We start from the raw sequence: 24,671 nt of genomic DNA, 5'->3' as shown, positions 1-24,671 counted from the left end.
CACAATGGCTTTTGAAGTATTTTGCTCCTGAGCTGCTTCTAATTTTGCGATTAAAATGGTAGTGGTGTAACTATTAGACCTGACTTCATTCTGTCATAAATAACTTTTTTAAAAAATATTTTTAGAAGCTGTTTGAACTCTAGAACTGCTAACCTGCCATGAAATTATGGGTTTATTTTCTAGATCAAAGTATTTTAGAACATGTTCAACTGGAGAACACTTCACTATTGAGGTAAGTACTTTTTTCCCCTAAGCCTTGAAACCTTTTTTTAAAAGTTGCACCCCCACCAGACTTTCTGGCACTTGTCATTGTTTGCATAAAATGGAACCTCTTAACAGTATATCAGACTAAAGCACTAAGTGAATTATGAAATAGTAATTGTCGTGCCACTTCTCTTGATCAAGTGAAAAGACTTAGGCATGTCAATATTCTAAACTGTAATGCATATAGGAATCAAAGTATTGGTTTTCTGTGTCCAGCAGCAGATGAGACAGAAGCAAAAATTCTCAAGTCCTGTCTATACTACAGCTTCCACTACTTCTGTGCCTTATAGGAACTCCTGTGGGCTATGCTGCCGACCAATGCTTGTAGATTGACTCTACTATAGACGTAGGAAGCAGCACTAGATGGCTTCTGTTGGTTTTATTTTGATCTTTGTGATAGGTCAACCTACTGCAGTGGCTTGTGCAACTTATAAGGCTGCATATATTTTGGATTCAGCCTTCTGTGCTTAGATAAAGCATCCTAATGTTTTCATTGACTTTTACTCCCTGATATGCAAAGTTGTCATCTTGCTTAGAATCCTTGTTTCTGTTTCAAGTAACTAATTATTCTGCCTGAATTTGTTGTACATCTCCAAAGTGGAAAGGGATAAATTGAGGTCTCTTTGTGGAAGAGGTATATCTATGCTGCAGCTTTGCAGGAGGCAGATTCGGGGATGGGAGACTGGGACCGTTTTAGGAGGTTAGGATCCATAGCTGGAAGAGAGAGTTTTCCATCTTTTGCTTAGGAAAGCCTGTATTTATTTCTTCAGAGATGTCAATGGTGCCTAGAGCTTTTGTATAGACAACTTATTTGTTTTTTATAAGTTAATTATTTTTGCCCTATGAATACTTCTCAGAAAACATGTCATGAATTTTATTTATTTTAATATTTTAGTGTTAGAGAGAACTTGCAATACAGCTTTTGGCTTTGGTGCACTTTTACACTAATATACAGAACTTCTGTGTCTCTGGGACCTATAACTGATAGTTTTACTGCTCTTATTCATATCAGAATACATGAGCTTGAGAGAATTCATCAGTCATTAACTAATAAAACCATAAATTACCCTCCCAGCGGAGTTGCTCAGGGCACTGTATAATACCAAATGCAATGAAATGCAACAAAACTCTTAATTCTAACTCTTACCCTCTTAATTATTACATTCTATGTAGAAGAAAACAACTTACAAGCTATGTTTGTAGGGAAGCTGGTCACGCTCCAAAAGCAATAGCTCTTCACAAAGTAGAAGATTTGATAATTGAATATTCTTGTCTTCAGCTTTAATTGGAGCAGCGTTTCCACAAAATGTGCCTAATAGGTAAACGTTGTAATTATGCTGATTTTTATTTGTGTTCATTGAAGTGTGGTGTTTGTATCGCAATAACTGCTTGTAAGTAACCTTGTATACTCTGTATTGTTTTTCTTTGCAGTTTGAGAATCTAGTGGAAAGTGATGAGGTAAGTACTTGGGTTTCACAGTACAGCATTCAGTAATTCAACACACTTTCATACTTGTAAAAAAATGTATTTGTAGTCCCAAGATCCACATCTTGCTAACCCTTCTGGCTGCAGCTAACTTCTGCATTGGTCTCTTCATAGAGGAGTTGCTGGTATTTCTTTGACGCTATCAGGGCTTGATTTTCTTCCTCTAGGATAGTAGTAAATAATATTTCTCTGGTTACGGGGGATGGAGAGAAGTGGGACTGCAAAGGGAAGTGCAAGATTATTGTAATGGGACTTGTGGAAAAAAAATTATACCTGATAAAGATTCAGTGTATAGGGGTACCCTACATAAGAGTAGGAATACTTGGCTAACTGTAATCTTTTGGCAAAACACAAACATTCCCCATATCATTTGTGTAGTGGCAGTACAGCATGCTTTTATACAGATAATCTGAGTTTGGCACCTGAACTATTATAAGCGCTAACTTGAACTGGTAGAAGCACTGGAGTCAGTGTCTTTAGCTCCATCTAGGAATGTGTGCGTTGGAGTTACTCTTTGGTAATGCCCCACTTCATTTCTGAAGCCTAACACAAGGAATTAATTCACTCATGCTACTGGGAGTTGCTTTCAGTCCATCCTTCACTGCAACTTAGTTTTTAAAGGAAAGTAGTAAAGGGGGGATTTCTGTGTCAACAAGCCTCTTTTCCCAACTCCCTGGCAACTCCAAAAAAAAAAAAAAAAAAAGGCAAAACAAATACCATTCAGGAGGTACAGTTAGAACTTCTCGGGGACCTGGAGGCAGTTGGACTCTGTCCACATGACCCATAATGCATTCAAAGACATGCTGTCACCTGGCACAAGAGTGAAATTACTGCATATGGGGTATACATACTAGACTTGCTCTGCCAGTTTTTGCTATCTAAGAATGAACTTGTTTAAATGTTGGTACTGCAAAATTTAAACAGTGACCCTTACTGGTCTCTTTTGCACCTTCAATAAACAGGATTGGCATCCTTTGTGGTTCCAATGTCTGTACATAAGCAGTAATCTACAAGGTGTGGGTTTATAATGGATACCAGCACAGTTCAAGTATGCTGAGGCACTAGGTCAAAAGTGGCATTTTCAACCATCTGTGAAGTGCAAATAGTTCTGTGACTGCTGCTTAGGAGTGTCCTTGCACAACAGCTTTAAAAAACTTCCTTAAAAAGAAATAAAAAATAAATGGTGGCACAGGTCAGTCACTGGTTTCTTCTGAACAGTTCATCAGTTTTCTCAAATGGAAAATGGACTGCTTCTGGTATAGCTTAGTGATTTTCTTGTCAAGTTTTTTTAGAAAAAATTATAGACCTTTCTAAAGTTAATCTAATAGGTTCTTAATGGCCTCTTGAAGGCTAGTAGCCCTAGAACTTGGCAAAACTTGTACACCATTTTATCTGGAGCAAATCTCTCTCCTGGGATACTATCGTTTCACTGCCCAGCCTCAGTAAAGGGGTTATGGTGGACAAACAGCAAAGGAAAAAGCCTAAAAAAGAAAATTTGCTTCTGATGTAATTCTTCCCTAGTGAAATTCCTAGGCAGAAATCTGTGCCTTTCAGTGACTGAGGGCAAGTCTACACTTAAAAAGTTTCAGCTGCGCTGCTGCATTGCTTTAGCGAAGAGCTTCTCCCGTCAACATAGTTAATCCACCTCTGTGAAAGGCAGTAGCTATACTGATGTAAGAAGCTCTCCCATTGACATAGCACTGTCTACACTGGAGGTTAAGTCAGTATAACTGTGTCACTCAAGAGTGTGGATTTTTCACTCCCTGAATGACGTACTTATACCAAGTTAAGTTTATAGTGTAGACCAGTGGTTCCCAAACTCTAACAACCTGTGAACCCCTTTCACTAAAATGTCAAGTCTCACGAACCCCCTCCTAAAAATGAATATTTCCAGGGATTTTCTCCTTTACCTGAGTATAATTTATAAAAAGCAGTGATCTTTAAAATATTTGTTTTAAAATTTAAAATTTGTTTTTATGACATGTTTATTGCACACTATTTATTATTATTTATAATTACAGTGTTTTTATTACATTATGAAAATGGCAAAATTCTCCCAAGATCTCACTTTCATAGCTTATATCACTCTGAATAAGCCTGTCATAAGACAAGGCTCCTATGTTCCATCAAGGAGTATCAGATGTGAAACAGCATGAAGTTATTTAAGTCGCCAACTCGAAGAGTTCCTCCTACACAAGCATTCAGGTCTTGAGCAGTCCAGGCAAACAATGCACATTACAACAAAGCTTAAACTTGTTCTTCATAATTTTAAAAACAATACTAGCTGCCTATTTAATTTTAAAAATAGCAAAAAATATCCACCTCCCTTTCCATTTCTTATAAGGAGTCTTGAAGTTTAAATCTCAGTTGATAGATATGCTTACTTTGATCTGCTTAGCTCTTGGAAGTCCAGGGGCTCTGGACTGCTGGACATGTGCTGCCCAGAGTCCCTAGGGACAGCTCTGTCTCCATTAGGGATTTTTTTCCTGAGAACCTCCTGTAACATTTCAAGATCCCCAGTTTGGGAACCACTGGTGTAGAGTGACCTGAAACAAAGACCCAAGTTGCATAGGTTGCCTCCTCCCAGGCTAACATAGAATGAGGTAAACATATCACTGATCTGGTTAGTAAAGAGTAGAAGATTCACCCACTGGTACTGTATCTGAGCCAGACCAGAATATGAAAACATGAAAGTTGCCTGTCTGGGCAGCGCACTGTGGGAATGCCAATTCAAGTTTTATGCAGTTCTCTCACTCTGCTTGTGCATAAATTGGCTCAGGCAACAAGCCATTCAAAAGGATCAAAATAGGCCTCACAACTTCACTTCCAAACAAGCACATGCTGATAATGATGGACAATATGTTGCCAAGTCACGTCAAGAAACAGAGGTCTCTAAGTCCAAAATGCTTCAGAGGGAACCTAATATATTTGTCACATGGGCGGAACAACACCTTTTTCCAGCAAGAGTGCTTCACATCTGGGAGAAGGGTGATGTAAGGGGAGACTAGCTAAGTGGACAGACTAGGAAGAGTGGAATCTTCACCATGAGGTCTTCAGGAATCTGAAGTTTTTCAGGCAGCAGCCATGGAGCTCTCTTCATCCATGGACAGTACCAAAGTTGCCCAGGTTCTACTCCTGGATAAAGCCCAAAGGGTGGTGATAAGTTGCGCTGTTTAACAAATGGCCCATCAGCCTGCTCTGGATGTTCCATGTAGTTCCAGCATGTTGCTGGCTATCGTGCAAGGGAGAAGAGGATTGTGGGGAGAAGCCTGATCCCTCAGGCTCTTTAATGGCCAAAACAAGCTGGAGACCATAAGAGAGGACCTGCCTTGTGGTCTACCTATACAAGAAAGACCCTCCTTTCTCAGGGTGCCAGCATTCTATCACAATGCAGACAAGCTGAGACTAGCTGCCTGTTACTTAGAAAGGTGAAGATGGAAAAAGAGGATGCTTGTAGCTCATTCTGTTGGATCTCTAATTACATATGGGTGTTGCTTCCGATCTTAAACTTTTGTCTGTGAAAGTTTGGTGTTTTTTTTTTTTAATAAATGTAGATTGGTTAGTTTATACATTTAGATGTAGATAATGGATTACCTTAATTACATTGATTGTATTTATAATTTAACAGGGAGAAAGCCCAGGAAGTAGTCATAGGTAAGACATTGTTTCAAGAGCTTTTTTTTTTTTTTTTTTAGTAGCTTATGTCCTCTTCCATCATGTCAGTCAAGTTACATATGACCAGCAAAATTCATGCTGAGTTTTCACTTAACTGATGCCTGAAAATTCTAATGCCAGACAGTTACCCAACTTCAGTGGATAATTGTGCACTTACAAGATATTAATATTTGTAGTGGTAATTTATTTTAATATAGTTTAAAATACTTTTTAATGGAGTTTAGTCAACAGTAACTCCATAATCTTTTGTAACCCACCTGATTTTTATATTTATTTCTGAAATGATGAACCCACACCTTAAATCTACTAGTTTTGCAAAGCTTACATTTATGTGGCATTCACAACCACTTGGATCTGACTAACGCAGCAAATAGCACCACAACCGCAGGGAGATGTTCTTCTCCACTGCCTTTGGGGCACATGCGTAGACTGTGTGGTGAGAATGATAGGAAGCAAGCCGCAGTGATCCTGAAGGGGCAAGGATGGAGGGTCCTGGGGCTCTAGTCCCAGCCCAAACATCTACACAGCAATTGTTTTTAGACTTGCAAGCCCAAATCAACTGACCTGGGTCTTTTATCCCTGAGTAGTGTACCTTTAGAATGCTCTGTGCAGTTGTGGCAGCCTGTGGCTTCAGTATTGAATCTAGCACCCCAGACTCCGCAGTCAGTCACCGGAGTTTGCCTACTATCAGACCCTCACTGCACAGCCTGCGGGGGAGGAAAAACCAGAGAGGGAATGCAATGGAGGAAGATCATCCCCGGAAGGAGGTCCAGGCCCAGGTCTAACCAAGGTAATTAAGGACCTTGGTAGCTTTCCCAAGACTGATCTTCCCTTTCTCCATGCTTGAGAATGGGGGCCAGGAATACAATAAGGACGGTGGTAGAGAGGTCCTGGTTTCATGCAGATGGGAAGACAGGGATAGAGGTCGTGGACTGGTTCTGGAGGTGGGGAGAGGGAAAGGTCCCAGTTTCTGGGTGGGGTGGGGGGTCCCTATTGCTCTAACATACACTTCTGTGAATCTAAAATTCACCACAAGCATTCACAGTGCTAGGCTAGACACCCCCTCCCCCCAACTGTATTTAGCTTTACATCTTTGGTACTAGTGGCTGATTCAAGCAACATCCTTAATTTTTTTCGTAAATACCCCTAAAAATCTCAAAGCAGGTTGGCATCTGAATCAATAGAAGGACTTCAAATAAATCAATATAAAGCAATAATTTTTTTCAGTAGTCTAGAACAGAAAAATCTTAAATATCTTGAAGTATCCTTCTAAATTTTAAAGGTTTCAATTTCTTTAAAAGGTTACGGCACTTGCCTTTTTGTTTTCCTCACAGGTATTCAACTTTGTTCACAATGGAGATATTTTCTAAAAGTATATTTCAGTGATTATGCATAAAAATATTTTTAAACTCAATTGCATGTTAATAAATTAATTGAAGGTAGATCTGTATAATATGCAGCAAGATTGCTGATGTTTGAGTTTATTAAACATTTACTATATTTAAACTACTGGTGCAAAGTTAAAAACAAGTAGCCTTTATTCAGGCATACAAAGATAAAACAATGCAGAATCTTTGCATTTCCTTTACCTGATTTTCTTAAATATCTTGCCTTTTTAAGCCTGTGGCTTTGGTTTTTGTATTGTAAGTCAGTTTAAAAAAAAAAAAATCCCCTTCTAACATCCCACAAAATAGTTTCACAAACATTCCACTAGTTGTGGGGGGAAATCTGGACACGAAAAAGGTTCCAGTGAATTCTCCACTGCTCTGTAATACTACAGGCTTATACCACTCACTCAATCTTAACTTAGTCCCCTAATATTTGCAAAAATATATACAAATGTTACAAGAACATTACTAAAATTATAAAATCTTTCTATTCCATGAATTCATATCCAACATGCTATAACATTTAATATATCCTGCAACGTTATCACTTGATTCTGCAACTTCAACGGGCGCTGTGTTGGCACAACAATTGTCTTCAAGAGTGGGGCCTTGCTCCCTGTGAAACACTGTGCTCGTTGCTTAGTTGTTACATAATACAAAGTGCACATATGGTTACATAATTTTAGGACACTGTATAATCAACATGAAACAGATCCTCCATTCCAGTTCTTTTAATAAACACATTGTTCTGCTTCTCCTACACTTTGATCTGAGAGAATATTTTGAGCTCTGATATAACTTCAGTTACCTTGGGACTACTTTCTTTTTGAAATCTTTACTATATATTAAATAATATGTAATCAAAAATATGTCCAATATTTATTTCTAGTAGAGATTAGGAAAAGGGGACACAATTAAATAGGATGGGACAGCTGTTAGTAAAAGGTCATACAGCACTGAGAAATTAGCTGGAATCTTTCAATCTTAATTTTGAGGCTTTTATCCTTCTCTTAAAAGGGGCATAACTTTTGTAAAGAGTTAATTCCTTTTTGGGGGAATGCAATTTCATTTAATACACTTTAATATCACATTACCTTTAATAACATCTGTTTTCATGGGGAATATACCTGCGTATGTAGAGAGAAATAGTAATGCACAACAAACTGGGGTGTAAATCTACCTTGCTGTGCATTAACTGTCTGTGTGGACCACACTCTAAAAGTTCCCTAGAATTTACTTTGATCTACTTCTATTCCACTAGGGAAGATTTAATGCACAGTGACGGGTCCACATGAGTTAGTGTATGGCATACTAGTATTAGATAGATTTACACCCCAATTTGCTGTGCATTAACTGTTCGTTTAGGTAAGCCCTATAACTTTAAACCTTGTTTTAGATATGAACTGTACTTTCAGCCTGCTCCTATGTTTGGATTAAGGGGCCAATCAAATTAGAACTTAAGATCAGAAGGCTGGCTGAACAATTCAGATTTCTAAATTACCTGCTTCCTTCTTTCCCTCATTAGTATGCTTCCATTTATTAGGTTTGTCTTATTCCAAGTCTAACTAATCATTTACTAAAGAGTGTCACTGTATTTTCTCCCTCTTCAGACCTCTGACGGAGGAAGAAATTGCTCATCTGAGAGAGAGACATTATGATTCCATTGCTGAAAAACAGAGAGCATTTGATATGAAACTTCAGTCTGAGGTAGATAATTGTGGTGATTGTGTGACTTGGATAATTTTATGATTACAAATAATGGCCTAAACAAGCAAAACAAGTTTTAAATTGTGGCAAATCATTGTTCTTGCATTTATCGGTTAACGGGATTTTTAGTTGGCCAGGTACTGTAGCTGTGCAATTAAATTTGTATGAAAGATGATCACTTAATCCATTTATTGCTTAATTAAAAGGAAAATATAATAAATAAGATAGATATTCCTCTATAGAGAGCTGTTTGAATTCAAAATATACCAGCCTTTTTCCTTTGGAAAGAAAAAGATTGCTATGTATTTTATTCAGCTTATTTAATGGAGAGGGGCGAAAAAAAATTTAAATGAAAGAACCTAATTCATCATGTCTGCTTTTAACATCATATCCCATTACTTGTTAATGGGATATGATACAGAAATTAGTGATCACTTTCAGATGAACACCTTTTTAAATGTAATACAAATTCATCTTATGTTTAAAACTAGTTTTATAATGTATATGGTCCTCTGTAAAACGCCCTTATGTATTTAAAACAGCTCACTATTTTCCCATTAGGTGTCTTTGTTTTAACAGGGTAATATATATCTGACTCAATTTCATTAGTTGTTTGAAAGAAGAAACTAGCAGACTTGCAATACTTTGCATATAATGATGATCAAGAAAATGGTTTCTGACTATACATTCTGGTAGTTTGCTTTTTGTTTGTCTTTTTATGGGTAACTTTTTTCTTTTAATTTAGTAAACTTATGTTTTTATTCATAGGAAGATAGATAGGTTCTGCTTTTGTTAACCCTTATTATTTTGTTCATATACAGTTAGCCTTACAAGAGGAGAAGTTAAGAATAGAAGAAGAGGCTTTATATGCTGCACAACGTGAAGCAGCCAGGGCAGCAAAGCAGAAAAAGCTCTTGGAGGTGAGGGGAAAAAGACCCCAATACATATCAGAGCTTCTGTTCTATATTTTTGTGTACACAGACTATCATAGCTTCATTTATTTTCTCAGAAGTAATTTCTGAGATGCAGCTTGGTTTGTAGTAGTGTCTATTTTCATGCATAGTCCCTGAAGTCTAATATCAAGTATTTTTATAGCAGAGTAGCGCATGTGTTGCATAAAACATCTGTGCCTATGAATAGTAGTAGTGTTAAATGCCTAGTGCCTGTTGCTATTGAGATTGGAGTCAGCTGATAACACTTAGCCTGGATGTCTTAAAAAAAAAAAAAAGGCTTTTTGTTTTCTGTTAATCCAGTAGACAGTTGCTGGTCTGTCTTCTGTGATACTGACTGCTTCATGCAAGTGTGGTTATATGAATAATGAAAATCCTACTGTATTTTAGCCCATAATTGTTAGTACATACATTTTTTCATCTCAATTCATTAACTAAAAGATAACGAGTATAAATTGTCTAACTATAAGAAGCATCTGCAAATTTAAAAGAACACTTGGAACTGTACATCTGATTTTTTTCAACATCCATTTAAATGCTGTTTGTGACAGTCGTTACAGTATGCCCAAGAGAACAAAACTTCCCAAACACAGTTTACATGTTAATTACAGACAGTTTTAAAAGCCGGTGGGTAGACTCGCTGAAGAAAGATAAACTCGTGAAAAATGAATCCCTGTAGTCAACAAGACATTAGGTGAGAGCCCATTTTAGGACTAACTATCATTCAGCCTTTTCTTATTGAAAAGTTAATGCAGTAGTTCACAAAATGAACAGTCAAAAAGAACAGGAGTACTTGTGGCACCTTAGAGACTAACAAATTTATTTCAGCATAAGCTTTCATGGGATATACCGACTTCATCAGATGCATAGAGTGGAAAATACAGTAGGCAGGTATGAATATACAGCACATGAAAAAATGAGTTGCCTTACCAAGCTGGGGGTCAGTGCTAACGAGGCCAGTTCAATCAAAGTAGATGTGACCCATTCCCAGCAGTTGACAAAAAGGTGTAAGTATCTACAGAGGGGAAATTATTTTTTCTAGTGACCCAGCCACTCCCAATCTTTATTCAGGACTGATTTGATGGTGTCAAGTTTGCAAATTAATTCCAGTTCTGCAGTTTCTCACCAGCAACAGTCTGACATGATGATCATGGCCAGCTCACAGTTCATGGGACACTGTAGGGCAAAGATGAGATCTAGTTTTCTTCCGATATCAAATGTTCCTAAATAGTTTCGAGATAGATACCTTTCCATTCTGCATTTTTTCCCTTTTTTTGCTATTACTGTGTTTTCTATTCTTTCTCAATGGGTTTTTCTCACCTTCTGCTTTTTTTTATTCTTCTGTCTTTGGTCTCTTTAAGGTCATCATCAGTAATTTGTTTTATGCATAGGACTGTAAAAGTTCTTCGGGAGAAACCCTACCAAATGCCCTGTTCTGAAAACTGGTCTTTCTTACCCAGATCCGAGGACATCTGTAAGGCACCGTTTTTGTTTTTAAACAGACTGCCTTGTTGAAAAAGGTTGATTAATGTCATTCAACATGGAGTGGAGATAAGGAGGAAATTAGTTACTCTTCACAAAGTCTCTAAATCTTATTTTTGTTTTTTAGCTAAAAATATAGTCGTGGCTACAATTAAAAGAAAACAGAGTTCTAATCTTGTTAAAACCATCTTTAAAAGCACATTTCCGGGATATGAGCTTAAGTTCTGACATGGTCCAAATAAGCTAGAATTCAGTTATAGAAAATTCACAATCCAACTCTTATGTCTGCCTGAAACTCCTTGCTTGGCTCAGGCATCAGTCTGTTAATTCAACAAACAGGTGAATCATTGGAAATATGACAACATATGAACCTGATTTGACCACTGTTGTTTGTTAAATACATCTTGTTTCCAACGGAAATGCAGGTTAAGATACTAAATGTGAGTGCAGGTGACATAATCAAGTTCTGCAAAGCAAAACAATAGTTTTGAAATATTTGCGTACCCTGGGACTTACCTTCCAATTTATAGAACAAGTTTAAAGATGGATCTACTTCATCCAGTAGAAATCAAACATCCAACTTTGCTTAATATGTGATCCTTTCCTTCCTCTTATCCACCTTCTCTCATTCACCAAGTATCAATAAGAAATGCACTTTCTCCATAACTTCCCAGTTACTCATTACATTCAGAATCTAGTTGTGCTAATACATTACCTGCCACATACTCCACAGTGGGAAAATGCTTTTGTGCCAAGAAAAGGCATTGTCATGTTGGAGTTTTGTATTAAATAAAAATTTTCACTAGACCCATTCAGCCCTTCAGAAAGAGCTCTGCTACAGCCATGTTAAAGTGCTTGAATTAATCTTTTGTTTTACAACTCACACTTTTGTCTTTTCTCTCCTTTATATGCCTGAGAAAATATAATTGCTATACACCTGGGCTCTTGCTACTAAAAATTAAACTTGCTCATTTCATTTCAGCTTTCTATATAATCAAAGTGAGTTAAATTAAATCAGTTATGAAACGGACCAGTAGGTACCTGACTGGCCTTACATTTTTATCCCAAATTTTTCTCTCTGGGATTGTGGGGGTGGAGATGTTAGTTATCTTAAAATCAAAAACTGTTAAAAAATGAGTGAAACCCTTTGCCCATAACATATATATATCTTGAGGCCATAAAAGGAATCCTATTACTAGGCTGTATCTCATATTTTCAATCTGTTTACACATAAGGATACAAAGAAGGCTTTACTATCTGTTGGTTCCTTTAAATTCTACAGTTTAAAGTTTTTGTTCATGCAAATCAAGTACTTTATTATGATACATAAAAATAGAAATACATGTGGCAATATTCCTTGTGCTGAGGTAATGTAAGGAAATAAAATTGCTTCTTTAAAAGCAGATTTTCTTTGTCAGATTAAAGATGTTTTCTATTGAACATGTACTACGGACAGAACAAAACATCCAAATCGTCATATCTCAACTGCTTTTAGAAAGTACTATGCTGAGATAAGAATAACTGAGATGGAAAGATGCCATGGTGAATAACCACTCTTATTTTCATGCTTGCAAGTAGGATGGTGCCTCATGATCACATTTCTTGTGTTCAAAATGGGTTAAAATGAAGAAGGCTCTTGCCCTTCAAGTTAGAAGGGACTGGTACTGCCGTGGAGAGAATATACTCGTCCTTTGAGATTAAGAAGAAAAAGTTATTTTTATCTGACAAATACTTCACCTACTTAAGAGTCTGTATTAATATGATCAAAGTCCTGTCTCTTTCCCAGCTGAATTCAGGGAGCTGGGATAATATTTTTAGGCCATGCAACAGGGAGATTGTCGATCCCAGGAGGTTGAAATTTGTTTTAATATTTTTAACTATAATTTGAAGGGTATTAAGTCTGTTTCTTCAGAGTGAGTTTTGAAAACTTCCTGATATATGACAACTTACACTTTTGTTTGGTAGCCACATAGACTACAGAGGATTATGCAGCGAGCACCAGCAGCTAATAATGGAGAATATCAAAGGTAAGATGTGAAACAAAATACTATTTTTTTTATTAATGACTAATAGTGGGGGAGTTTTCAATAACTGAGGATGTGTTCTTTCCCATCTTCCCCATCTGGCTGTTTCAAATAAGGGATATTTTTATTATGAAAATGCTGTTTTCCCCTCGCCACTAAAAAGTAGTCATTCTTGCATGTCATCATCATACTTACACACCATATTGCATTCCTACGGCCATCCTCTGGAGTTTCTGGAATAATACATGCAAAATGCTATTCCAGTCTACAGTTACCCGAGTTATCCCTTTATCTGATGTCTTTCATGATTCAAATCTGCATTATAACTGTAAGTTAATCAAACCTGTAATAGAATGGTGTCAGAGCTTTGTGCTCTCTGCTGTCACAAAACATTTTGTTAGTGAAAATAAACTCATGATTTTTATTAGTACTAGGATGGGGGCGGGGTAGCAGTGGAGGGAATCAAAGAAACAATATTGAGAGCCAAATGGGCAAAGAAAGTGAGCCAAGCAGCCACATTTTGAATGGATCAGAGCGGAATTATATACTTGTTAAGGAGACCAGAGAGAAGATGGTTGTGGTAATTACAGTGAGAGATGAAGAAGGCCTGAACTAGTTTTAGCTGTGTGCATGGGGTGCAGGAGGGGGGATTTTTGAAATACCATGGAGGAAGAAAATGAGGATTTGGATACTGGATGCATAGGGTAAATGAAAGAGGGAGGAGTCAAAGATAAACTGCCAGGTCATGGGTCTGAGATGACCCGAGATGAAGGTGGTGTTAGTGGTGACAGATAATGAGGGAAGAGGAGTGGATTTGGGAGGAAGGTTCAGGGAGTCCAGTTTTAGCCATGTTAAGTTACCTGCAAGTTATCAAAGGAGATGTTAGAGAGCAGGGATGTAGGATTGGAAGGAAGGAGACAAATATGGAGTGGAATGTAATTTTGCAAGTCATCTGCATAAAGATGGTAGCTGAAGCCGCGTGAGCAGACATGATTTCCTAAGGTTAACAAGAGGATGCCATGTACAATGCTCTGTGAGATCCCCATAAAAAGTGAGAGATGACAACCTATTTAAAGATGCTAATTCATATGGACTTTTTAAAATGGTGGACCTGTAAATATGCCAGAAAACTGTAAATGCTAGGCTTGATCACTGATACCTCTGGATGTAATAAGCAAAATGTTGATTTTACAGCTCAGTGGCAGAGGAGGAGTTTGATTGTTCTTTGAGAAATATAAAGCTCCACTATGAAGCTTTTCGAAGTAGCAGTAAGTGATTTTCAACATACATTTTGAAATTAGATGTTCTTTAAATAACTGTGGAGCAAATTGTGTTTGAATATCCTTCTCTGAAGAAAAATCTCCTTGTTTTACCACTTTTGGGTTTATACTTCTGTTCCTCTTGGATTTTTGAGCTGTGGAGGCATCTGGAGATGTACATCATATACCCTTTAGACAGGTACCTTTATTGTATCCAGCACTCTAAGTTGTTTGTTCTAATAAAACGAGTTTTGAACTAGCACCCAAACTGAGCTCCTCAGGCTGACTTCTACTAGCTATCCAGAGTTTTCCAGCACTGAAGTGGCAGTGTCCCACACAGACATCCCAGAGAACACCTAGGAGTTGCAGGAGAAGGTCCTGTTTATCAGTGGTTTTCAACCTGCAGTCCGTAGATTCCTGAGGGTCCGCAGACTATCTAAGATTTCCACTCCAAATTTTTTAGGGTTCCACAGATGAGAAAAGGTTGAAAGCCATTGCTGTATATGGTACTCTCACCCTTGAATCAGTTCTGACCCAGTACCCCATTATCTTATTAATGGACTTTGTATTGTTGGAAGCGCAGTCTCTGAAGTGTAAAAAGAGTGTCTGGCTTCTTGTAATTAAGGATCCTGTAGAACTCTAGAAATCCTTGTTAACCTTGGCCAGATTCCAACTTAGATAATTGCATTCTATGTCTAAATCCCTGTGTAATTTTAATTGGATAGAGTTTTCTTCACTGTCCTACCTTAATTGTTTAATGTTGTGAACTGTTAAAAAGCTGCTATATGCTCTCCCAAAGGAGGATATATTTCATTAAATTGGTGGATGGAAGTGATTCATCAAATAGTGATACTAATTTTAGTTGGTTTGCAAGGTGCTTAGATTCTAAGTAAAAGTTGCTGTGGATATGTGATAGTTTTGGCTATTAAATCTTGAACCCAAATATGTATGTGAATTAAAAACACCTTCTTGATGTAGGACTTTCATCTGATGCTACCATTCTGACACCAAACACAGAGAGCAGCTGTGACTTAATGACCAAAACAAAATCAACAAGTGGAAATGATGACAGCACTTCACTAGATCTAGAGTGGGAAGATGAAGAAGGTACTTACTCTGTCATACAGTGCTGTTTGTCATACAAACCTTGTATAGGTCAAAAATATTCACCATTTCAATGACTGTATGTAGTTTGACAACACCAAAAAATGCTGTTTCTTCTAAAGAAGAAAATGGCTTAACATTTTGAGCCTGCTTTTTTAAATGTGTGTTTTATTCTCTTTTAAGATCACACTGTTGGTGATGGTGATGATTTTGTCATAGGAATATTAGATTAAATAAGTTTATTAGAATAACTCTAAATATTTTCACCTGTCTGAGCAATGAAAACTAAGTTCCTTAGAGTCTTTAGCAAATTTGCTTCAGGTTTCAACATTGCATGGTAACCTCACTAGTAGTAAACCTGCAACAAAATATAACAGTAAAGAAATACTGCCCCCTTGTGAGCAAGTAGCATCAGAAATTGGTTACTACTGCTTGCTTTTATTGTTTCACTATCTAGGATGTAAAAATAATTAATTTAACGGATATGCACAAACTGTTTAAAGGTAAATATATTCCTTACAATTTAAGTGGCGTTTCCATTCTTCACACGCAACCCAAAAATGTAGTGATCTGGAGAAAACCTACAACTTGGTCTTAAATTCACTTTTGAAAGGCAGAATTTTCTTTTAGTTCTCTAAAAATATCCAGGCTCATATTTGAGCATATTTCTATATTGGGTGAATTTCTGCTGAAGTAACCTGAGGCTAGACAGTGATTTTTTTTTTTTTTTGGGGGGGGGGGGGTATATAGTGTTAAGTACCTTGAACTTTATCCATTAGTGGATAGGCAGCCAGTGCAGAGAGTCGGTGTTATATGCTCTCCTTGGCCTGGCCCTGCCCCACACTCATACCACAAAAAGCGAGAAAGGTTAGAAGGGTATGGGGAAAGCTTTGCGTGCTCAAGTTCTTATATATGATCTGGTTATACTCTTTTGCTGTTAATGAATAGGGGATTGTTTGATTGTAGACCAAAAGTATACCAATTTTTAAAATGAGTCTCTGCCTAATGGCAACCTAACTAGAATAAATCTTGTGAGGGAATTACACTTTGCGTGACTGAAATACTTTTCCAAGTTAGGGCACTCTGAACTAAGGCTTCTGGAAATGTCTAAGCTTGTCTGTATACCTTTTACTTCATCTTCAAATTAGATGACTAGTAGTGGTAGTAAATATTTATATTATGATAGTGCCCAAAGACCCCGATTGGGATTGGGGCAGCTTTGTGCTGGGTGCTCTATGAACACAAAAGAGAGAATCCCTGCCCTAAAGACCAAGAGTAGACCAAGGGAAGGAGATGAGGATACATCATAAATCAGATGAGCATTATGAAGAATAGGCAATAATAGTAATGTTGTGGTATCGTATATATTTGCAGCATATTTAATCCTGTTTGGTTATAGTAATTTGATAAAGTGTTGCAGCCAAGGCAGGAGAACTGTAGATTAGTCCTTGTCCTAACAGATAAAGGGAAACTGATCTCAGAAGTAAAAGTTGATAGCTTAGGTACAAGTTATCATGACTTGATCACATTTATAATGTGCATACAGAAGAAAGTCCAGGCTAGTAAAAAAATAAGAAACACGTGTGCGCACGCACACGCACACACACACACATATACTTTTAATAGGGCCAATTTCACAAAGCTGAAAACAATTGTGAGTCAAATCTGCTGAGAGGAAGAACTTAATCAGAAAAATGTGAATGATGATTGGGAGTAATTTTAAGAACCTTATTAGATGCTCAGAAATCCACAATCGAGGAAGAAGGCTGTGATGGTTAAAAAACCAGCGTGGTTTAATGCAGAAGAGAAGGCAACTTTAAAACAAATGGGAGAAAGGGGTTGTTCAAAGTAATGGATATAAATTAGGAATTGTAGAAAATTGATAAGGAAAGGTAAGAGATTTCTACTAGTATCCATGGCCAGCAGAGTTAAGGACAATAAGGAGTTTTTTAAATATATAACAAATCCTGACAAAGGTATTAGTCCATTACTAGAGGGAAATGGTAGCATTATCAGTAATAATACAAAAAAACAGAGTAGTCAAGAAATATTTCTGTTCTGAATTTGGAGGAGGAAACAGATGATGCAGTCTCATCTTAAAGTTACTCCTGGGGGAATTCTGTGCCAAAAAAATAAGAAGTCTGTGCACAATATTTTAAAATTCTGCATATTTTATTTGTCAAAATAACACAATATAATTATACTAGTTTCAATTATTTTGGTAATTTATTTCAAAATACCTGTCAGCAAGTATGTCTGTAACAATATAGACAACAAAAAAGATTCAGGAAATGTTTTTGGACAAATAGATTTACTGGGCATATTAATACAGAACTTTGAGTAATTCATTTAAACTACAATACAGACACTTATTTCCTGGATCTTTCAGAAGCAGTGTAAAGGCTTAGGGGGAGTCGGGTAATGGAGGAGCCGATGGAAATAGAAGTAATTTCTGGGAAGGAGCCTGGAGTGAACCTGGGATGTGGGTGGGAGAAGTATGGTACAGGGTTTTTTGGGGGGAGAGAGGTGGAGGGGATTGTTAGGGAGTGGGGGATCCTTTTCTATGCAGACCCTGGCTGACCCCTAGTCTCTCCCATTCAGTCAAGCACATCTGCTCCATCCCCATGTGTACCTGCACCCCCACTCCCATTTAGGTCCCACACTACTCTGTTTCCCTCACGCCCCTATATTCCATGCCTCCTCACCTGGCCCCACAGGCAGGGCCCTGTGAGGAGCCTCTCCACCTTCCTATCCACCACTGCCTGCTACATCGAGTGAGCCGGCTGCCCTTTGTTCTGGTGCCACAGCAGCCCTGGTAGTCAAAAGGTGTAACGGCAGTGTCTATCTGATAAAATGTATTTTCGGCCGGGGGAATCTGCAGGGGACATGAATTCTGCGTGTATACAGTGTTGCAGAATTCTCCCAGGTGTATACAGTGATGGTAACACTCTTTCCATTTCACTAGTATCCCTGTAAGTTGTTAAACAGAAGCTACTAAAGTTGGACATTTTTAAATCAGTAGGTCTAGATAACTTGCATCCAAGAGTTTTAAAAGAACATGCTGAAGAGCTCATTAAACTGTTAATGTTGATTTTCAATGGGTCTTTGAATACTGGGAAAGTTCCAGGAGACCAGAAGAAAGCTAGTTTTTAAAAAGGGTAAATGGGATGACCTAAGTATTCATAGGCCCATCAGCCTGACATCAATCCCAGGCAAAACAGAGTAGCTGATATGGGACTCGGTTAATAAAGAACTAAAGGAGGGTAATGTAATTAATGTGAATCAGTATAAGTTTATGGAAAAATAGATCCTATCAAACTAACTTGACATCTATTTTTGATGAGATTACAAAGTTTGATTAAAAGTAATAGTGTTCATGTAATATACTTAGACTTCTCTAAGGCATTTTACTTGGTACTGCACAACATTTTGATTAAAAAACTAGAATGATATAAAATTAACATGGCACATATTAAATGGCTTATAAACTGGCTAAATGATAGGTCTCAAAATGTAAGTGTAAAAGAAGGGGTCATCGAGTGTGTCTCTCCAGTGGGATCCTGTGGGAATTGGTTCTTGGCCCTATGCTATTTAACATCTTTATCAATGACCTGGGAGAAAACATAAAATCATCACTGATAAAGTTTGCAGATGACACAGATTGGGGAAGTGGTAAATAACGAAGAGGACAGGTCACTGATTAGGAGTGATCTAGATTGCTGGAGGCCAGTTTACTAAGCAAACAATAACATGTAGCCATATTAAAATACATGTAAGAACAAAAATTTGGGGGTTGTGGTGGGTAATCTGCTGAACATGAACTCCCAATGTGATGCTGGGGCAAAAGAGCCAACGCAATTCTGGGTTGCATAAACGGGAATCTCAAGTACGGGTATAGATGTAAAATAACTTCTGTATTTGGCACTGGTACAACCACTCCTGAAATACTGTGTCCAGTTCTGGTGTCCATAATAAAAGGAGAATATTGATACATTGGAGAGGGTTCAGAGAAGAGCCATGATAATGATTAAAGGATTGGAAAACATGCCTTATAGTGATAGACTCAAGAAGTTCAATATATTTAGCTTAACAAAGAGAAGGTTAAGTAAAGGGTGACTTGATTACAGTCTGTAAGTATCTACATGAGGAATACACATTTAATAATGGGGTCTTCAATCTAGCAGGGAAAGGTATAACATGAGTCGGCTAGAAGTTGAAGCTAGACAAATTCAGATTGTAAACAAGGTGTAAACTTTTAACAGTGAGAGTAACCATTGGAACAATTTACCGTCACTGGTATTTTTTTAAATCAAAATTTGATCTTTTTCTAAAAGATTTGCTGTAGGAATTATTTTGGGGAAGTTCTACTGCCTGTGTTATACAGGAGGATAGGCTAAATTATCACAGTGGTCCCTTCTGGCCTTGGAATCTATAAATTTACTGATATTTTCTATTCTTGCTCTGAATATCTTTATGATAAATAAGTTGTCAGATACAGTTAACGTGGAACTGCAATGAAGTTACACTATCATTTCACCCAGTTAACGGTATAACTTGTTAAAGGGTACTGTGTATCTTTATTGATGACACCTTCAGTGAAGCGTCAGTAGCAAAGGAACAAAGAGATCGAAATATTGCTAAACTTCACAAGTACCCAGTGAGTGGATGTAAACTTTTTCCTGGAATCTCAAGTAATGAAGGATGTTTATTTGATAAATAGCATACTACAAGTGAAGCAGAATCACTGCAGTAATCCAAGTTTAAAATGAGAGGGATTTAATTAGGAGGGTGGAGTAAACCTGACCATAATGAGAACAGAGGCACAGTAAATCTTTTATTGCCTCTGCAAGCTTTCACTTCTTTCCATTGGCAGAGGAGACAGTTTATACAGCTCTGGAGATAACGCAGCATCCTCTGCATTGCTAACATCTCTCTTTTGAAAAATCTCTAACCTGTTATGCACATTTCTGATCAACTTGGCTTACTTTGTGTATGTATCTTGAATTTGTCCTCTTTGTATAAAGCAAAATGGTATCAGTGTCTAGGGAAACACAATTTCTGAATTTCAGAATCCGTTTCACTCAGTGAAGATTTCTGATATCACTGTGTCAGGAAGCTACAAGCAGATACATTACTACAGATCATATGATTTAACAGGAGTTAGTAGCTTTCATAGAAATTTCATGGAACCAGAAGGTTTTTAATATGTCTGTATGTGTTCAGAATACATACATTCCTATCAAGTAGAAAGTCTCTCTCACTAACCAATCTGCTGCCCTATCAACAAACCTGATCCTATTTAGCCATGCTTCTTGCCTTCTTTAATAATAATAATAAAAAAAAAAAAGATAGAAACTAGTTTTGTTATCAAACAGGTAATCAGTTTCCTTGTGGCCAATTAACGACTGAAGAAGGTATTGATGCCCTTACTTGCATTGACATGAACAAGACTGCTTGCAGACTGAGGTACTAGTCAGTAAGAGCAAAAGTATCAGAATCTGCCTCTAAATGTGTTCTTGTTAGCATTTAATATTTTAGCAAAAATGTGATGACACATTCTCCTCTTCTCGTGGTGTCTGTCCCATCCCCCCTGTTCTTGGCTCCCCGCCCCCCCCCCAAAAAACTTTTAAAAAGCCACAACTTTTTTTAATCTTAAATTGCAGGCATGAACAGAATGATTCCAATAAGAGAGCGCTCTAAAACAGAAGAAGATATACTCCGAGCAGCACTAAAATTTAGCAGCAAGAAGACAGGAAGTAATCCAACCTCAGCTTCTGATGATTCAAATGGTTTGGAGTGGGAGAATGATTTTGTTAGTGCTGAGATGGATGATAATGGCAATTCAGAGTATGCTGGATTTGTGAATCCTGTAATAGAACTGTCTGTGTCAGACATAAATAAACTCGATGCTGATCAACAAGACAGGTAGTGAAATTGTGTTGCTGTTATTAATGGTAAAATGTTTATTACAAAATGTTTATTACAATATGGTTTCCTTTCTTTTCTTATACAAGCTTGTGTAAGAAAAGGAAGGAAACCATATTGTAATACTCATTAGCAAGGAATGAGAATGATTTGTTATCTGAGTTACTTCAGAATTAAGTGCAATTTTATCATCTACCTTATAAATGTTTATGAAAATACTAGGGTGATTCTATCTTGTATATTTCTGGAAATTTGGGATTCGTATAAAATTATCTGCACTAATTTAAGATTCACAGCTTGACATACACTGAAACGAAGTGGCTAGTTAAGATATAGGTATTTCTCCTGATTTGTTTTACATGTCATTGGCCTAATATTTATCTTGAAAATAAATATCCTACATAAGTTATCTTAATACTTGAATGTATTAAGTGGTGGGTAAGGATCTGTGGCCTGCAATGTGCAGGAGCTCAGACTAGATTATCACGATGGTCCCTTCTGACCTTAAAGTCTGAGAATGTGAAAGCAGTGAGAGATTACTTTTATAAATTGCCTTTTTCCATTATCTGTTTGATTTGTTTTTTAACATACAGAGGCCAAGTCAATAGTTTATCACATGTGAAATTGTCTACTTGCAATTGGTTTATTACATCACCGTATTTCTTAACTTTTTTTTTAAATTTGAATTTTCTTGTACCATGCATGATGATTCCAATGGCATAGAAACAAAATTAGACCAGATTTGTCATGTAACATGATGTATTATGTTTAGGGAAAGTATGCTACCTAAAGATTTTTTTTATAGCTGCTTTTCTGTACTTCAGCAGGAAATTTTGAAAGTTAAAGGAAAATTTAGAGGGCTAAAGGTTCAGTTTTTTTCACTTACAACTCATCAAATGCTGCTAGTACAAAAGTGTTTAGAGAGACTTAACTTGTGGAATACTTATAATTTCTTCACCTTGTATGAATCATTCTTAAAGGCAGCATTATTTGAACAGACTTGCAGTATATGGAAAAAAATTACTTCTCTTCTAGGTTTTGGAAGAAAGAGATCCTAAAACAGAGTTCCTGTGGCTATATTAACACAAAACAGTACATTGAACTTTTCAAGCTTTCCTGTGCTCTGTAACTGGATAGTTACCATCACTGATACGGGCTGAAACTTAAGCAGCAATTACTGCTGACCTTGTGGAATCTGATGCATATTCTTCCCTTACATTTTGATTATGGATGATGTAAAACAAAAACTAACTGGAGAGACTGTGTAAAACACAACTGTAATAAATGTTTTTTTCCCAAGCTTGCAGTAAAGCTTTACTCTCCTAATGTAAATTGTGTGTTCCTCTATAGCAACTTTCTGAATAAGGATTTTCATGTGTGGCTCTTTATTTTTAGAATAAAGGCAATGCACTTCCTCCAAGTTACAAAAAGCTACATCATCAGAAATAACTATATATTATCTGAAGTGTGTAACCCATTTAGATATGAGTCCCTATAATGTGGTAGGGTCATGGTAGTTTGATCTTCCTCATGCCTTTTATCTAAAATTAAAACACCAGACACTTTGACTAAATATGCACATACAGTGACACTTTAGGAAACAGCTAAATCTTTTACTGTACTTAACATTCCATTTCTTAATTTAAGTTATAGCTATGTTGGAAACATTTTAACGTAATATCTACATTTGCAATGCCTGTAATGTTTTTTTTTAAATTTGTACACATCAAATGTATATTTTTGGTTTGGTGTAAGCAACTACTTGTAATTTTTTCTTGACATATTCATATTCTAAGGAAAGGCAACTTCCTCAATCTGTAAATAAACTTTTTTTTACTTGAAAATTAACCCACACAACCTTTGTCACTTTTTTCTGTTTAAAAAAACACGTTCTGCAAACCACGGTCACAAGTGAACTACTGTTGATGACAGGGTCTTGATTGTTGAGCAAGAAGGGGGAAGATATAACTTGGACTGCAGATTATTTTATTATAGTGACACACATGGTTATTACTAGCATTCCATTTTCACAGTTAAGAGTCACAATCATTTTGACTTAAAAATGACAATGGAGTCATTATTTTTCTTAAAATAATTTAAGAAAAATGGCTGAATGAGAGAAACTGCTTTTAAACAGCCATTGAAACAGTTCTGCAGTATATATGCTCACACCCTTGAAACTGTATACATGTACATGAGTATAATTAAAATTATGATTTTTGAAGGATGGAAATAGCTTTACTTCTTCGTGCTCAGTTACCATCTTCCTCTTTTGGTCTCTGTTTTAAGAGAGAAGCTGATCAAGTGTTGACGTATTTCTGCTTTTTTTGAGAAGTTCACTTTTTGTTTTAAGTTACCAGAGTGACCTTTATATATGGGCTTTGGGTAGAAAATGGGGGAAGAGGTTTCCGCTCAATTTGGAAAATTAAGATAGCTTTTCACTTTTTTCTTTGTTATTTCAAGTCAACTTGCACTGTTGACTAGTCTTTCAGTTGTACAGTAAATATTATAAACTTAAGGTTGCAACTAATTGTTTGTTTTGTTTGTTTTTTAAAAGTGTCCAAGGATTTTTATTGTAATGGGAACGTTTCTAATAGAAGTCTTGAACTTGGAGTCAAATTTGAACTAGTATGTGTGTCCAAGATTCACCCTTCTTCCTGCAGGAAGCATTGTAGGTAAATTAGCCACAACAGATTAGGAAAGCAGAGGGATTTTAGTCTGTCATCCAAAATTGCACAGCGGTAGAGCGACGATGATACACAATCACCTTGACTTGCAGTTTCCTTATGTACCTATTGGGCAATACTGTCCCTCATAGTGAGAGAGCTATTTCTGAAAGGAAAGTCTAACAAGATGCAGTAGTAGAGCAATAAGAGGGAACATGCACAGTCTTAGATTGCAGTGTTCCTTTGTTCTAGTCACTCTTAGTACAGGTCTCATAATTGACCCCTTCCCATTTGTCTGGTCTACTAAGTTCTGCCAAAAGCTGTCATCTCTGCTGTTACAGGGGAATAGAAGTAGACTCATAGACTTTTAAGGTCAGAAGGGACCATTATGATCATCTAGTCCAGGGGTCAGCAACCTATGGCACGCGAGCCAATTTTTAATGGCACACTGCTTCCTGCTGGGACTCGGCGTGCCTTTAAAAATCCTGCCGATGCGGCAAGCCGCGGGGTCCACGGTCCCGGGCCAGAGCGCCGGCTGAGTGCAGCAAGCTGCAGGCACCTTCCCTGCCTTACCCCAGAGCCCTGGGGACTGGGGCTGCGTGCTCTCGCGGGGCAGCGTTTGGCTCCGTGGGGAAGGAAAGACGCTCCCCACTCATCCAGAGCCCTGCTGCCACGCGCACAGCGCTCTGAGGGGCAGGGCAGGGCTGAGCTGCATGCGCAGTGGCCGCAGGGCTCCAGATGA

The 24,671-nt window shown here is 37.4% G+C and overlaps 1 protein-coding gene across 4 annotated transcripts in view; it reads left to right on the top strand.

Moving 5' to 3' along the window:
• The window catches only part of AP1AR (adaptor related protein complex 1 associated regulatory protein), a 31,976-nt gene extending 10,678 nt beyond the window's left edge, over nt 1–21,298 (top strand). For 2 of the 4 annotated variants that reach the window (XM_050944063.1, XM_050944064.1), the window contains exons 2-10: nt 184–232; nt 1,696–1,722; nt 5,378–5,403; nt 8,423–8,519; nt 9,341–9,439; nt 12,917–12,978; nt 14,170–14,243; nt 15,213–15,341; nt 21,002–21,298. In XM_050944063.1, the coding sequence (XP_050800020.1) occupies nt 184–232; nt 1,696–1,722; nt 5,378–5,403; nt 8,423–8,519; nt 9,341–9,439; nt 12,917–12,978; nt 14,170–14,243; nt 15,213–15,341; nt 21,002–21,267 (829 nt within the window). In that variant the 3' untranslated portion in view covers nt 21,268–21,298. The remainder of the gene's footprint in view (nt 1–183; nt 233–1,695; nt 1,723–5,377; nt 5,404–8,422; nt 8,520–9,340; nt 9,440–12,916; nt 12,979–14,169; nt 14,244–15,212; nt 15,342–21,001) is intronic. The other 2 variants (XM_050944066.1, XM_050944065.1) reach the window with 2 other exon arrangements.
• The last annotated feature ends 3,373 nt before the right edge of the window (nt 21,299–24,671 follow it).

This window comes from Gopherus flavomarginatus, chromosome 3, assembly GCF_025201925.1.
Source record: "Gopherus flavomarginatus isolate rGopFla2 chromosome 3, rGopFla2.mat.asm, whole genome shotgun sequence".
Lineage (NCBI taxonomy): Eukaryota > Metazoa > Chordata > Testudines > Testudinidae > Gopherus > Gopherus flavomarginatus.
This window is presented reverse-complemented; position numbering and strand designations above follow the sequence as displayed.